At 38.2% G+C, this 12,470-nt stretch overlaps 1 protein-coding gene across 4 annotated transcripts in view; it reads right to left on the bottom strand.

The window, feature by feature from the left end:
• Positions 1 to 2,987: 2,987 nt before the first annotated feature.
• Positions 2,988 to 12,470, bottom strand: part of carmil2 (capping protein regulator and myosin 1 linker 2) — a 179,955-nt gene continuing 170,472 nt past the window's right edge. For 3 of the 4 annotated variants that reach the window (XM_043707061.1, XM_043707062.1, XM_043707064.1), the window contains 3 exons: positions 8,409 to 8,507; positions 6,980 to 7,312; positions 2,988 to 3,613 (listed from right to left, as the gene is read on the bottom strand). In XM_043707061.1, coding sequence (XP_043562996.1) covers positions 3,510 to 3,613; positions 6,980 to 7,312; positions 8,409 to 8,507 — 536 coding nt within the window. In that variant the 3' untranslated portion in view covers positions 2,988 to 3,509. Of the gene's footprint in view, positions 3,614 to 6,979; positions 7,313 to 7,783; positions 8,013 to 8,408; positions 8,508 to 12,470 lie in introns of those variants that run through there. The other variant, XM_043707063.1, reaches the window with a different exon arrangement.

Genomic DNA, 12,470 nt, shown 5'->3' with positions numbered 1-12,470 from the left:
TGCTGCATCTTGGGAAAGCAAATCTTAGCAGGACTTATACACTTAATGGTAAGGTCCTAGGGTGTGTTGCTGAATGAAGAAACCTTGAAGTGCAGGTTCATAGGTCCTTGAAAGTGGAGTCACAGGTAGATAGGATAGTGAAGGCGGCGTTTGGTATGCTTTCCTTTATTGGTCAGAGTATTGAGTACAGGAGTTGGGAGGTCATGTTGCGGCTGTACAGGACAATGGTTAGGCCACTGTTGAAATATTGCGTGCAATTCTGGTCTCCTTCCTATTGGAAAAATGTTGTGAAACATGAAAGGGCTCAGAAAGATTTCCCAAGGTTGCCAGGGTTGGAGGATTTGAGCTATAGGGAGAGACTGAATAGCCTAGGGATGTTTTCTCTGGAGTGTTGGAGGCTGAGGGGTGACCTTACAAAATCATGAGGGGCATGGATAGGATAAATAGACAAAGTCTTTTCCCTGGGATGGGGGAGTCCAGAACTCGAGGGCATAGGTTTAGGGAGAGAGAGGGAAAAGATATAAATGAGACCTTAGGGGCAACTTTTCTATGCAGAGGGTGGTACTGCATAGGAATGAGCTGCCAGAGGAAGTGGTGGAGGCTGGTACAATTGGAATATTTAAAAGGCATCTGGATGGACATATGAATAGGAAGGGTTTGGAGGGATATGGGCCGGGTGCTAGCAGGTGGGACTAGATTGGGTGGGATATCTGATCAACATAGACAAGTTGGACCCAAGGGTCTGTTTCCATGCTGTACATATCTATGACTCTATCTAATTGAAACATATAGAATACTGAATGGCTTGGACAGAGTAGATGTTGGGAAGATGTTTCCATTGGTAGGAGAGACTCGCACCCAAGAGCACAGCCTTGGAGTAAAGGGACGACCTTTATAGAACAGAGATAAGGAGAAACTTCTTCAGCCAGAGAGTGGTGAATCTATTGTATTCATTGCCACAGAAGGCTCTGGAGGCCAGGTCATTGAGTATATTTAACACTGAGATAGATATGTTATTGAGTATCGGGGGATCAAGGGTTACAGGAGAATGGAGTTGAGAAACTTGCCAGCCATGACTGAAAGGTGGAGCAGACTAGATGGGCTGAATGGCCTAATTTCTGCTGCAATGTTTTATGGTATAATGTGTGAACCAACGCTTTTCAGAAAGCCAGTAGAAAGAAAGCAGAAATAAACTGAAATGTTGACGCATAAATAGAAGCAGATTCTAGTGTATTATAGCAAGATTGTGTTGGAATGTGCTCTCCAACATACTAGTTTTGCCCAAAGCACTGCAGGAAATTACATTTTCTCAAGAAGCTATATTGAGGGAAATGATTGCAGTCAAACCTTCTACATAGTTTCCAAGAAAATTGTTATTGATCACAAATGCTACACAACTTACACAAGTTAGTATACAAGTATTCATATGAAAATTGTTTGAAAGGTTATATTAATACTTTGAATAAATGTAAATAATTTGTAAGATATACAAAAGTAGAGAGTTTAAATTGTGTACGAAATGCAAGACTCTGTCCTTGGGTTTATATTCATAATACTTTGTTGATATTGCTTTCTGATAATGTTTCCCATACATCCCTTTACTCTCCTGATTGACAGTTTGTAGCCACATTAATTCAGTTTGTTAGAGCTGGGTTTAAAAGTTTGCATCCATGGACTGATGGAGTTTTTACAATCTTGAGAGAGACATGTATTTCACAAACTTTTTCATAGATACAAGTTAATGGCCACTGTGTGGCAGTGCATTTGCAATTCCCTCAGAATACTTGTTTTCCGCATATCCATTAAAAAAAATTGGAGATTGCAAAATATAAAACAATTCCTCAGTCCTGAGAAAATAGATAAAAGTGCTTTACAGGAAATTTTATCTAGTTACTAAATGCTTCAGACTGCCCAGGATCCTCAGTCTCGAATTGACCTTGCTTCCTGTAACATGATACTCCTTGCACTGTATTGCTGGGATGTAAAGCTCCATGTGTTCCCCTCTGAGATGTACCCCTACTATTCATTTGAATTAGGCACCATCCTCAAAAGCATATTGGTTAATGGTAGGAGCATTTGCTCAATATATTATTACAGGAAATTTACATTGGACAAGACGCTGCATAATGTATTCAAAGTCTTTATTTGTTTCTTTATTTATCCAATATAAAAAAATTAGGATGTATAAAACCATTTAAAAGCAGAACCAAGTTGACGCTATTGTATTATCAGTGGCTTCATTTCATCAATCCTACAACATCTTGAAATTTTCAAGAAGCCTTTCTGTCTAAAACTGGAAAAGGCAAGCAATTTAGTAACAAAAGTTGATTTTTATCTCAATTTAACAAGCATTGAAATACTATTTTTAATATTGTGTTAAATAAAACATAATAATAAGGCAGAATTTAACTCCATCACTTCAATATCATTTTTAAATTGAATTGTACTTAACCTAAGTTGTTCCCAACCCTCACTGGTCAGAAATATGATACAACTTCCATAAAGTGTGACTATTTCCTTTACCCTATTTCTTTCCCAGTCTCACTTTGTATCTCTCACTTCTTTAAAATGATACATTCTGTCAGAATGAATCTAACAATTCATTCAACACTCTAAAGTGACAACTGGTGAAACATGAAGGCTTTGGACAGGGAGTCAGAGTTGAAGAGGGTAGGACAAGTTTAAATCATCAAAGCCGATTTGCCCTTATTGGATTGGAGCACCTGAAAAGTGCTGTAACATAGATCATTCAAAATCATTAAGAATTTGTTGATATCATTCATGTTTATCACGATAAATAGGATTGATTTGCCACTGGATCTTGTTTATTGCAAGTTGGTTGAATGAGGAGTTGGTGCCACTTGTAGATTCCAAAGGATTCCCATTGCTGCAGTTCTTCACTGTCAGATAAAAATGCCAATGGCCCTTCCTCAGTCATCTTGGTTCAGTAAATTTATTACTGAACTTTGATAAGCACAATGAGGCAAAAATATAACTGCTTTTCTTTCAACAATTTATAATGACAGGCACAATGCTAAATCTGCTCTGAGAAAGTGCTGTTGAGAAAAGCTAGGTTCCCCCTCCCCCCTCCATTGGTACCTATTTTAATCTCTCCAGTCTGCAAGATAACCCTGAAGTAAAAACTGGACATTTGCACAATGAAGAGGTAGTGCATCTCGTAGCTTGTCCTGGATTCCTGTTCCAGATCAAAACATTAAATAGCTATAATGCAGCCAATAATGAATCTGTAAAAACAAACAGTAAAAGTAATGTACGGTGCTCTGCTCTGAGATATTTCTGTACGTTCAGCTTAAAATATTTTATTTCCTATTTTCTATTATACATTTTAATAAATTGTATCAAAAATGATTGAAATCATGTCCTGTTTCTGATTTTTGCAGGATATTTCAGTGAGGTATACTGGACAGACATCTGCGCAATTTTTAGTCTGTTTATGCTGAAGTATTTTTCTCCTTGAAAGACCACTTCAGATTCTTAAGCACTCTTCTTCAATACTGATTGGAAAGATTTTCTTCTAAAGTTAAAGTTGCTTCTTCTGTGCCTTTCAAGTTAGCTGTAGGTAACAGTGCTGTTACGTAGGTTTCACCTTTATCTGTAAGGTTAATAGTGATTAATACAGAATCTGACATTCTTTGAACATTTTTAATATTAATTACATTACTTTTCCAAATAAATAATGGGCAATATAAACTGGACAATGAAGAAGGGGAAGAACCAGTGTTCAAATTTTCTGTTTAACTGCCGTACTATATTTTTAATAGTGAGGTGAAGCAGGACAATCTACTGGTAAGGGAATAATTGTAACTGGATTTCTTGTTTGAAACAGACTACCATCTTGTTAACATCATGATGCCCCCAGAATCTGGCAGAACTGAAGCCTTGAAAATGTCAGAGTTGTTTTTAAATAATGCAGAATGGCATTCTTTCTGGTTAAGACAGTATCTGGATTTCTTTAGAAACTGCACATGGCATTCAATTTCCATATCATTTAATAGATTTGAAAAAATTAGAAGGTTTAACTGTTTTCCTGCAAGTTCAAAGTATCATGAATATCAGAAAAAAACACCTATGGACACCTAATATAGCTTCAACAGAGCTCAGATTAGGACTGAGGGTTTACTTTCTATTAGCCGTAGAGTCACTTTGTTCAGTTGAGTTGGTTCCACAAGTGCCCCCCCTATAAGAAAGATTAATTACAAATACTTTTAAAGCCTTCTTACAGTCTGCCTAACCTGTAGTTGATTGACCTCAGGGATAGTGTAGAATAATGCTGACTGGGTAGTTTCAATCTCTGTCCCAGTTCATGGAGGACCTTCTTCCATACCTTGTCCAACACTTTATGTGGAATAATGTCCCTATATAACCAAGCTATACAGCCAAATGTATATCTATCTCTCTTTCTAATGGGGAGAGATGCCAGTGGGTTTGGCTTAATGTTTGCCTGAATCAGCTTTCATTTCTCGTACACGTTCAATGACAGCGTCAAGTTCAACATGTATACGGACGGACCCAATCTCTGTCTACCGTCACATGTCATATTCAACATTCATTCCTAGATGACCTGAAGTTTTCCTTAATTAAATGTTGAGATGACTACAGCTATTGTTTTGATCCCCATCAAATCTCTGTTGCCTGATCCCTACCAGAGGCTGTAATTATTGGCATCTATTTAATCTAGATGAACTTCCAAACATATAGCCATTCATCTCTAAGGTCATCTATTTACTGAAACAAAACAATTGTTCCTGTCTCTGTTCATTTGCTGCTAAAACACTATGCCTTTATAATACTCAGATTGGACTATTCCAATGCTTTTCTAGTGAGCTACCCATTGTCCACACAGGATACACATGATTTTATCCAAACCTCTTTCATATCTGGGCCTTTGCCTATTCCCATCCATTAATAATGCTTGCAGTCCAAAATGTCCAATTTCAAAATCTTCAATCTTGCTTTCCAGATTCCTTCATGAGCTTTGCCTCTCCCATGTTTCTGTAACTTCCTCCATCCCTGAAAACCATTAATCTCTGTACTACATATACATCCTTGATTTTAACTGCAGGACTGGTGTCCTTTGCACAACCATCACAAGGTTAGCAATGGGAAGTTCACAGATGATGGCAGTATTTGCTATCATCCATGACTTATACTGAACCATTTCCTTGTGCAGTTAGACCTGGATAACATTCAGGTTTGTGCTGATAAATGACAAGTAACAGGCTATAGGGAGTGAGCAGTGACATGCTCTGCCAGTAAGACAGCGCAGAGACACCAAACAGAATTGTACAATTCTGATTTTCCAAACTTGAATGATCAATAGAAGCTTAATATGGAGGCTTGTTTTGCAAATCCATATCCACAATTCATTAGGTCCTGTCTGCTGCCAGTTTCTTATCATTTTAACAATATATAAATGAAAAGAAGACAGGAAAGAGGAAATAAACTGGACGATCATCACCAACTCAGCAGCTGGTTTCATACTCGTAATGACAGGTTATGAGACTAAGTATGGTGGCATGGCAGGAGAAAACCAAACTGTAACAAGTAACTTCTTAAAAATAAACAAACTAATTTTCAATTTTTAAACAAAGGATTAGCCAACTTCATACTTTCTGGTTTCATTGGGTTGCTCAGCTGATTCAATTGTTTTTCAGAGGTAGCCAGCATTCTCACTTGGAGAAATGGTTGTGAAGGATGGTGGTTTGTAAATAGAAAGGGGAGAAACACTGATTAGCACAGCTAAGCTGTGTTTAAAAAAATGCTGTTTTCCATCCCCTTCCTGTGAGGGTGGAATGGGGTCTCCAGTTTGGATGGAGCAAGGGTTGAAGAGCAAGGGGTGGCTCTCAATGGGACTTACTTCCTGATGCCAAGTTTCTCGATCAAACGCAGAGTGCCTTTCAATGACTAATTTCTCTCCTTCCTGGGAGAGCACAAGCAAACCTTTGAATTGACTTCGAGGGGTGAGCATTAAATTCTATCCTTAATCTCATACTTCTAGCCTGTATGTGAATTGGTCAGAATCTCAAGGAGCTGGTTGCAATGAGTGAAGTCTAAAGTGCATCTACCTGTTATTGAGCAGGTACCTTTCAATCTTATAAGCCTTCAATTTTCAAATTAAACTTTTTTCTTAGAACATGAGATTTTTTTCTGCACCAAGGAACATCTCAACCATTGATTCTGAGAGTTCCCTGAGGCTTCTATTCAAAGCTGTGAAGCAAAATGGTAGAAATAGGTTGTCTCTATTTTCTACCTTTAACAGTGAAATAAGTCATAAATAGTGAAGTGACTTGGTATGGTAAAAGAACTAGGAGAAAGTGAGGACTGCAGATGCTGGAGATCAGAGTCGAGAGTGTGGTGTGGTATGTGCAGCCTCATTTCTGATGAAAGGCTTATGCCTGACACATCGATTCTTCTGCTCCTCGGATGCTACCTGACCTGCAGCAAGTAACTTCTTAAAAATAAACAAACTAATTTTCAATTTTTAAACAAAGGATTAGCCAACTTCATACTTTCTGGTTTCATTGGGTTGCTCAGCTGATTCAATTGTTTTTCAGAGGTAGCCAGCACCACACTCTTGACTCTAACTTGGTATGGTGTACGGTATCACAACAGATTTCAATACTTGCTGTATCTTACATATGCTGTACATATGATTAGCTGTATGCGCTTTGTATAGTATGTATTGCCTGTACCGAAATTCTGTGTAAAATAGTCTAGAAATGAAAATAGTGGTAAGTCATTTCCCTAATTACAAGTCTTGACCTTTTAATTACATTACTGAATTTTGGAAAAAAAAGACAAATAAAAGTAAAATACTGCAGATGTTGGAAATCTGAAATAAAGAAAATATTGGAGAAACTTAGCAGGTCTAGCAGTATCCATGGAGAGAGAAACAGAGTTAAACATAGAGTTTCTGATATAATTCATCTTTAGAACTTAATTAAATGGTCAGCTCTACCTTCGGATGGTAAACATTCTTCATTATTCTCTTTTTCTTCCCAGTCATTGACCACTTTCCTTGTTGATATTGAATACAATGATGACTGCTTTTCTGTGCTGGTCATTTCATCCTGAATTAGACTTTTTTGCAATGCTACAGATTTTCTTGGAAGTGGTACAGGATTTATACTTTGTTCTTTGTTCCCTTGTTGCAGATTTTTCCTGCGAGGTGGAGGAAGCAGGATTCTCTGGTCTCCTAATGTAATTTCTTGTCTTTTTGCTTCTTCCTTATTGTCAGATTCTGCATTCCTGGCTCCTGTGGATAACTGTTCTTCAAAATTCTCTTCTTTATCTGATAAACAAATGAAATTATGCAAATATCAGGATGTTGGTTTCTAAAATCTTTTTCTTCTTACCTCTATGCACAAATGAACCTTATGGAATTGTCACTTATTGTGCCTCTTTACTGAATGTAACTACTTTTCACAGCTCACAGGACCCATCACTTGCCTAACACTTCACTGCAATGCCAGTGCTGATACATTACCCTAAACAATAATATTGGAAGGCTGTTCAACCTACGAGCATACAGACAAACCTTATTGTTTCCTGGTGCAGGAGTTCTAGCAGATTATTATTCTGCGTAGCAAAATATACCATTTGTAGCACCCAAAGACCACACCAGCAGAACTCAGTTATTCAAAAGCTGGGAAATAAAATTGGCTATCTCTGACTTATATAAATCAATGCTACAATGGCTCATTTACCCACTACATCTCTGATTGTCTGTGTCATGGTCTTAAAAAAATTCTCCATTATAAAGTTATTATCAAGCCAAGACCAGTGTCATTTGATCTGAACATTCTTTAAACCTTTGGTGTTCCTCAGTTAGAACATTCAGTTGAGAATGATTATAAGGAATTGTATTTGCAGTAAAACCTTTATTAGAGCACAAGAGCTTCTTACCATATTTTGTCGTCATTCATCAGCCTTGATTCCAGTTAATAAATCCAGTTTCAGAACATGGGGCTACCACGGGTTTCGCTAGATTTCTGCTGAAGTTAATATTAATAACGGGAAGGAAAATTTGGAGTTGGCATGTCTTCTGTTTCAGTACAGTAAATCAAAATTCCAATTGATTGTCTTTTCAAAATATCCTAAATATTCCACAAGTAATGTCTGTGATCATGTCATTAATGTCAGGATTATGCTTTGGTTTCAATAAGTCCATTGATGAGAAGGTTGCATGTGAAGGAAGTTGCCTTGTGGGTAACTTAAAAAGTGGTGGCCAATGACTATGCAACTGTAAGTTGGCAAAAGTCAATGTCTTCAGGAGAAGGTGAGAAAAAGAGTGGTGTGAAGCATGCATAGCTGTAAAATGTTCAATAACTACCATTTTCCACAGTATTTAAGTCTTAAAAGCTGGAGAAATATATTTTAAAAATTACCTGCATTACTGACTGCAAAGGTTTTAGCCATATTGGCCAGTGCAGAAAGTTTCAAAGATTGAGGGGGAGGCTGTGGTATGTTCCTTCCAGGGATTCCTCCTAAAACAAAACACTAACTGTAAAAGATCTATTTTTCTTATCTTGAACACAGTACACATACAAATGAAATGCCTTTACAAAGAAACTGATCATCACAAGATCAATACAAGTGAACCATTTTTACTCATTCATCTATAAAAATCATTGCTACCTGATGAAAGAGCAGTGCTCCGAAAACTAGTGCTTCCACATAAACCTGTTGGACTATAACCTGATGTGTGATTTTTATTTTGTCCTTTACGGCTGCAATAGTTTCAAGGTGTTATCTAGCAGAATGTTACAAAAGTTTGATGCACAAACGTTCTTTTTAATAATTTCATATAAAGATCTTCAGTGTATTATTAAAATTTTGTTTAGATTCAGTGAGAAGCATTTTCTGGTAAGCTTCATCCTGTATTTGTGATAGATTAAATATATTGTTTCCATACTAACTGTATTGAAGATGTTGGCCCATGTTTGGCTAGAGTCATTACAGCACAGAATGCATCTCTTTGCCTCAGCAAGCATATGCCATCTCATTTTCGAGCAATCCGCCAGTCCCTTTCCTCAACTGTTTTCCTGAAGTTCTGCAAGCTTATTTCTCTCAAATGCTCATCCAGTTTTTTAAAAAAAATTAATGATTATCTCAGCTTTCTCCATCATTGTAGGCAGAGAGTTCCAGCAAATTACCACTTCATGACTCCTAGTCCATTTACCATCAGCTAACAGGAACAGCTTCAATTCCTCCCTTAAACTCTCCAAGGAGAACAACCATAGTTCTCCAATCTAATCTAGTAGCTACACTCCCTTCTTGAACCATTATGGTACATTTTCTCTGAATCCTCACATGCTTCCTAAATTGTGCTGACAACTGGACACCATACTTTGGTCGTGGCTCGACCAGAGCTTCATAAAGCACAACTTTCCAGCTTTTGTAAAGAGTGTCTCTATATGAGATTCAAAATCATATATTCTTTGTTGACTATTCTTCCAATTTGTTCAACTACATTTAAAGATTTTTGCACACAAGCCCCAGGTCCATCTCTCCTTGTAGAATTTAATATGTTAGACTCTCCTTGTCACTTGTTTGCATTAAATTGCATTTGCTCGTTGTCTGCTCATTCTGCTAACCATCTATTGGTATCATCCTTACTGTTTGCCAACTTCAGAGTTTGGCATCATTGACATTTTCAATTCTACTCTTCTCCAATATTCAAAATATCTATCAATAAGCATATATTAACTAACCTTTGAGGGAGACCATTGTGTACTCCAATCTGAGAAACAGCCATTTACTGTGACTTGATGTTTTCTGTCCTGAGGGTAATTTATATCCAAGGTGACAATCACGTTTCTATTCCAAAAGCTTCAGTTCTTTTGTTAACCAACCTTCTATGTCGTATATTGCTAAAAGCCTTTCTTAAAAACCACATGGATAACATCCATTTTATTTTGTCATCAACTTCCATTTACTTCAGCTAGTTAAGCATAGGTTGCCTTTTACAAATTCATCTTAGCCATCTTTAATTAATTCAAAACTCTCCAAGAGCTGCTTAATATTTTATGAACGGGGTCATGTTTGTGACTTTCCTACATTCTCCTGCCTCTCCCATAACTAGGTAAGTTTGAATGATTATGGCAAACTCTTCTGCTATCCCACTTTTCTTCAGCAAACTGTGCTACAAATCCAGGCTACATGATTTATTGATTTTAATTACAACCAGCTGTTCTATTACATTCCACCTGTCAATTTTGACTTCAAACATTTACTATCTCTGCTTTCATCGATAATTTGTCAATGCCCTCTTCCGTCGTAGACACCAATACAATATACTTACGAAGTATTCTAGCTTGCCCTGCATCTCTAAGCATGCATCATTCTCTTTGTCCCCGATAGATCCCATACTGCCTTTTGCAACCCACTTACTATTAACTTGCTGGTAGAACATCTTGGATTCCAGTATGTTTTGACCACAATTCTATTCTCATATTTTATCTTCACCTGTCTTTCTTCTCCTCTTCATCTGCCCCTCAAACTTTTCTTGTTTGCAGCAAATACCATCTTCTTCCAGAATATAGAACAGTACAGCACAGTACAGGCCCTTCGGCTCGTCATGTTGTGCAGAGCATTTATCTTAATCTAAGACCAACCTAACCTACACACCCCTCAATTTATTACCATCCATGGGTTTGTCCAGCAGTTGCTTAAATGTCCCTAGTGTGTCTGACTCTACTACCACCACTGGCAGTGCATTCCACGCAACCAAACTCTCTGTGTAAATAACCTACCTCTGACATCTCCCTATACTTTCCCCCAATCACCTCAAAATTATGACACCTTGTGACAGCCATTTCTGTCCTGGGGAAAAGACTCTGGCTATCTCATCTATCTAGGCCTTTCATTACCTTATACACCTCTATCAAGTCACCTCCCTTCTTCTCTCCAGTGTGAAAAGCCCAAGTTCACTCAACCTCTCTTCATAACACATACTTGCAACCCAGGCAACATCCTGGTAAATCTCTATTACACCCTCTCTAACACATCTACACCCTTCCTATAATGAGGTGTTCAGAACTGGACACAATACTCCAAGTGTGGTCTAACCAGCATTTTAGAGAACTGCAGCAAAACCTCTAATGAAAGCCAAAACACCAAAAGCATTCTTAACAACCCGATCAACTTGGTGGCAACTTTGAGGGATCTATGTACATGGTCCCAAGATCCCCTGCTCCTCCACACTGCCAGGAATCCTGTCTCTAACCCTGTATTCAGCATTTAAATTAGACTTTCCAAAATGAATCACTTCGCATTTATCCACTTCTTACCCAGCTCCACATCCTGTTAATGTCTTGTTGTAGCCTGCAACAGCCCTCGAGACTATCCAACACCATCGATGTTTGTATCATTGGCAAACTTACTAACCCAGTCTTCCACTTCTTCATCCAAGTCATTTATAAAAACTACAAAAAGCAGAAGCTCAAGAACCGATCCCTGCAAGACACCACTGGTCATCGGCCTCTAGGCAGAATACTTCCATTCACAACCACTTGCTGTCTTCTTTCGGCTAGCCAATTCTGTATACAGACAGCCAGATTTTCCTATATTGCGTACCTCCTAACATCCTGAATGAGCCTAAAATGGGTAACCTTATCAAATGCCTTTACTGAAATCTATATACACCACTTACACTGCTCGACTTTCGTCACATCCTCTAGAACTCAATAAGGCTTGTGAGGCATGACCTGCCCCTCACAAAGCCATTCTAATTATCTTTAATCAAACTATGTTTTTCCAAATCATCATAAGTCCTTTACATACTTTGCTTACTACACACGTAAGACTGACTGGTCTGTAATTCCCAGGGGTTTCCCTATTCCCTTACTTGAACAGAGGAACAAAATTTGCATCTCTCCAATCATCTGGTACTACTCCCATGGGGAGTGAGGATGCAAAGATCATTGCCAGAGGCACAACAATCTCATTCCTCGCTTCCCTTAGTAACCTTGGATATATCTGGTCCAGCCCTGGAGACTTATCTATGCTTCCCAAAATTTCCAGCACATCCACTTTCTTAATATCAATTTGTTCAAGCCTATTAACCTGGTCCACAGTGTTCTCGCTATGAACGAGGTCCCACTTTCTAGTGAATACTGAAGCAAAAACTCATTTAGGGTTTCCACTATCCCTGATCAGCCCTACCCTCTCTCTGATCATTCTCTTATTCCTCACATAAGTGTAGAACACCTTTGGAAATCCCTTAATCCTTCCCACCAAGACTTTTTTGTGCGCCCCCCCCCCCCAGTTATCCTCAGTCCATTTTGAGTTCTTTCCTAGCTACCTTGTAATCCTCCAAGCTGTGCCAGATCCTTACTTCCTCAACCTTAAGTAAGCTTCCTCCTTCCTCTTGATGAGATTCTCATCATCCAAGGCTCTTTCACCCTCCAATTTCTTGCCTGTTTCAGTGGGACAAAGTTATCCAACAC

The sequence above is a fragment of the Chiloscyllium plagiosum genome, chromosome 17 (genome assembly GCF_004010195.1).
Source record: "Chiloscyllium plagiosum isolate BGI_BamShark_2017 chromosome 17, ASM401019v2, whole genome shotgun sequence".
In the NCBI taxonomy this organism is placed as follows: Eukaryota; Metazoa; Chordata; class Chondrichthyes; order Orectolobiformes; family Hemiscylliidae; genus Chiloscyllium; species Chiloscyllium plagiosum.
This window is presented reverse-complemented; position numbering and strand designations above follow the sequence as displayed.